The sequence below is a fragment of the Loxodonta africana genome, chromosome 3 (genome assembly GCF_030014295.1).
Source record: "Loxodonta africana isolate mLoxAfr1 chromosome 3, mLoxAfr1.hap2, whole genome shotgun sequence".
Classification (NCBI taxonomy): Eukaryota; Metazoa; Chordata; class Mammalia; order Proboscidea; family Elephantidae; genus Loxodonta; species Loxodonta africana.
The window spans coordinates 29,177,456-29,181,826 of record NC_087344.1 but is presented as its reverse complement, the minus strand read 5'-3'; the positions used below and the strand labels follow the sequence as shown (position 1 = coordinate 29,181,826).

The window sequence follows — 4,371 nt, the reverse complement described above, 5'->3', positions numbered from 1 at the left end:
TCTCAATTATCCCTGTAATGTCCACTATGTCTCTTGTCTACACACCTTTCTCCATGTCTAAAGAAAATTATTTTTTCCTCTCATTCTATAAAATGTTTTTCTATGCTTCTCCATGTCCTTGGCAGAATATGAACACCTCAACTAGAATCCCAAAGTCCCACTTACCTAATTGTAATATCAAAGTTTCAGTTCTAAACTGCATGGGTACGGGGACATAAGGATGGTGTAAGATGCTGATTGCACTATCTTCTGTCAGATTTTCTACTGATCGAATAGCTTTGACAGTATAAAATTGACTACGGGGGCCTGTCATAGTATTTCTGAGTCAGGGCCCAGGTCTCAGAGAAGGGGAGGGTGTCCTCTGGACAGATATCCCAAAGGTGCCTTTTCAATTTAGACATCAGAATTAAGTGCAACTGATGAAAATCACAAGGAGGAAAATTTCAGCTCTTGGAAGAGTAGTGTTATTATCATAATTAAGGAGAATGTAAAAGTAAACACACTTAAAACGAGAGACTTCGTATCCCTGGAGGCACCTATTGTCAGTTAGATCAGTGCTTCTCAAACAGTATCTGTGTATGAATCACCTAGTGTAGTGGGCTGAATTGTGTTCCCTCAAAATGTATGTCCAGCTGGAGTCTCAGAACGTAACCTTGTTAAAAACTAGAGTCTTTGCAATTGTAGTTAATTAAGGATCTTGAGATGAAATAATTTTGGATTTAGGGTTGTTTTCTAAATCCAATCATTGATGTCTTTATGAGAAGAGAAGGAGACACAGTAACACAGAGAGAAGAAAGCCACATGAAAATGGAGGCAGAGATTGGAATGGTGTGTCTATAAGCCAAGGAACACCAAGGATTGCTGGCAGCCACCAGAAGCTAGGAAAGAGCCTTCAGAGGGAACCAATCCTACGGATACCTTGATTTTGAACTTCTAACCTCCTGAACTGTGAGAGAATAAATTTCTGCTGTTTGGAGCTACCCATTTTGTGGTAATTTGTTACCTAGGAAAAATTACCTAGGTAATTTGGCATCCCTAGGAAACTAATATGCCTGGAAACTTGTTAAAATGCAGATTCTGATTCAGTAGGGGCAGTCTACTGAGTCTGCATTTCTAACAAGCTTCCAGGTGAGGCTGATGTTTCTAGTCTTGGATCACACTCTGAGGTGCAAGGAGCTAGATGATTCTATCTCAGAGATAAGTATGTAGAAAGAATGCTGGCTTGATGTGGCAGTTATGATTAGGGATTAGTTTGCTAACTTGGAAGGGGAGACAGAAGCAGAAAGAATGACCACATTTTTAATCCTCTGAATATTCAGCTGAATCTGATCTATTGACAAAATACAGGCTTTTGTTTATGTGTCAAATACAATACTTGTTTTTACATTTATTTGTATAAAATTTATAATCTGTAGTAGTGCTGCTGGTGGATGATGCCTTTTTTTTTTTTTTATGAAGTATTGTTATTCTTTTCACTTTCTTGACAGTCATACCAGCTACATGGAACCAGGAAACCACACAGAGGTTTTTGAATTTATTCTCCTTGGACTCTCAGAAGTGGAAGAAGTACAATCCCTTCTTCTCGGGCTATTCCTGTCCATGTACTTGGTCACATTTATTGGGAACCTTCTCATCATCTTGGCCACCATCACTAGCTCCCATCTCCACACTCCCATGTACTTCTTCCTAGCCAACTTTTCCTTTGTAGATATATGTTTCACCTCCACCACTATCCCAAAGATGCTGGTGAACATACATACCCATAACAAAACCATCACCTATCAAGGCTGCCTCACGCAAATGTATTTTTTTATCCTCTTTGCAGAGTTGGATATTTTTCTCCTTTCTATAATGGCTTACGACCGATTTGTGGCCATCTGTCACCCACTGCACTACACAGTCATCATGAATCCCAGACTCTGTGGCTTGTTGCTGCTGTTGTCTTGGATATTGAGTGTTCTGGATTCTCTGCTACGTGGTTTGCTGGTGTTGAGACTGTCCTTCTGTACTAACTTAGAGATTCCCCACTTCTTCTGTGAAATCAATCAGGTTATCCAACTTGCCTGTTCTGACACCCGTCTGAATATCATAGAGATGTATTTTGCAACTGTGGTGATGGGCATTATTCCCCTGACTGGCATCGTATTTTCTTATTCTCAGATCGTCTCTTCCATACTGAGAATTACATCAGCAAGGGGGAAATATAAGGCATTTTCCACTTGTGGGTCTCACCTTTCAGTTGTTTCTTTGTTTTATGGTACAGGTCTTGGGGTCTACCTGAGTTCTGCCACTACTCAAAATTCCAGGGCCAGTGCAATAGCTTCAGTGATGTACACCATAGTCACACCCATGCTGAATCCCTTTATCTACAGCCTGAGGAACAAGGACATAAAAGGGGCATTGAAAAGTCTTGCTGGGATTGTGACTTTAAATAAGTGACAAAAACGTTTGCCTTGGGTCTGGGCAAGAAATAACGAGTGTCCAGGGACCAGATTGGCATTCAGATGTTCTGAATTTTTTTTGTGTGCACATCTCTGACTTTCCAGACATTTATGACATTTTATGCTTTTACTTTCCTAAAAGCAATTTCCAACTTTGGAACAGAAATAATTAGAGAGTATCTACTTGTTTCAAGTGGTGATCGTTATTTCTACAAATATGCTATCTTCAAATTCATTTTCTCTTTCATGGCAAAATTATGATTAGGTGTAAATTTTTGGAGATAATAAAGACTTGGAGCTTAAATTTTTGTTCTTGACTTACTGTTTGTTAGAATGCCCTGGTTTCCTTTATTAGACTTGAGTCAGCTTTTCCTTTCTGTACTCTTATTCAGTCATTTTCATAATGTAGACTATGATAGGTGTAATTATTTTATAAGTGGCCGAGACATTTTAGTTCCCTCACTGAGAGCTTTTTCTCTTTCTCATTGGTGCCTAGTATGGCAATTAATAGTTTATATTATTTAAAATTGAAAGGTAATAAAAACAACTTGAAATTTTAGAAGAGGCAGTTAAAGAAGTTCTTTGAGGAAAATTTATAGCTTTAACTATTAATATTACAAAAGAGGAAAGATTTAAATCAATGATCTAAGCTTCTACCTTAAGAAGCTGGGAAGAAATTATAACATGAACCCAAAGTAGGTAAAGGAAGGAAATAGTAAATATAAGCAAGGAAATCAATGATAGAAGAAAAAATAATAGTAAAAAGCCTTAATCAGATTCCTTGAAAATACTAATAAATGAACAAATCCCTAGAAAGAAGAAACAAGTAAAAAATGGGAAAATCATAAATTAGTACTATCAATTAGATCATTAAAATGCCCAGACATTAAAATAACAGTTAGAAGTTACTATAAACAATATTATGCAAAAAAAAATTTCACACCTTGTATGAAGTAGACACATTTCTTTAATAACAAAACCTAGTAAAACTAACTCCAGAAGAAATAGGAACTCTGAATATCTCTGGACTTATTTTTTAAATTGCTTTTGTAAACCCGAAGTATTCTTTTAAGAAAACTCCAGGACCAGATGGTTTTACTGATGAAGTCTCTCAAGCATGTAAGGCAAAAACAATGCTAATCTTATGCAAACTCTTTTAGAAACTGGAGGACAAGAACACTACAAATGTAGACATCAATACATGAAAGGCAAGGAAAAAAATCTAATAAATGAAATCTCTTCTTAAAAACTACTCGGTAATAGAAGAAATCAAAAACAAAACTTAAAAAATTCCTAGAATCAAATGAGAATGAAAACACAACCTAACAAAAACCTGTGGAACTTGCAAAAGCAGTGCTCAGAGGTCAAGTTATAGCAATAAATGCATATATAAAAAAGAAGAAAGGACAAAAATCAAGACACTAGCCCTATACCTCGAACTGTTAGAAAGAGAACAGCAATAGAAGCTGATAGTTGCCAGAAGAAAGAAAATAATAAAAACCAGAGCAGAAATAAATGAAACAGAACAGTAAAACAGTAGAAAGAATCAACAAGGCTAAAAGCTGTTTTTTTGAAAGGATTAATAAAATTAACAAACCTCTGGCCAAATTGACAAAAGAAAAACAGGAGAAGATGTAAATAACACAAATAAGAAATGAGACGGGTGACATTACAACAGAATATACTGAAAGAAAAAGGTTCATAACAGAATACCATGAAAAATTGTACCCCAAAAACTTGAAAACCTAGAGACAATGAACAAATTTCTAGAATTACACCACTTACCTAAACTAATACAAACTGAGGTAGAAAATTTGAAAAAGAAGAAATTGAAGGGGCCAAACACTCCGCCCAAAACAAAGCCTTGATTCAGGTGGCTTTACTGGAGAATTCTACCAAATATTCAGGGAAGAGCTGACACCAATCCTAC

The 4,371-nt window shown here is 36.4% G+C and overlaps 1 protein-coding gene across 1 annotated transcript; it reads left to right on the top strand.

Annotated features, from left to right (window-relative positions):
• The first annotated feature begins 1,477 nt into the window (after window positions 1-1,477).
• LOC100669203 (olfactory receptor 7A10-like) lies at window positions 1,478-2,439 on the top strand. Its single transcript, XM_003413314.3, has one exon. It carries the CDS (start codon window positions 1,501-1,503, stop codon window positions 2,437-2,439), a length of 939 nt encoding a protein of 312 aa, XP_003413362.3. The 5' UTR covers window positions 1,478-1,500.
• Window positions 2,440-4,371: the final 1,932 nt, after the last annotated feature.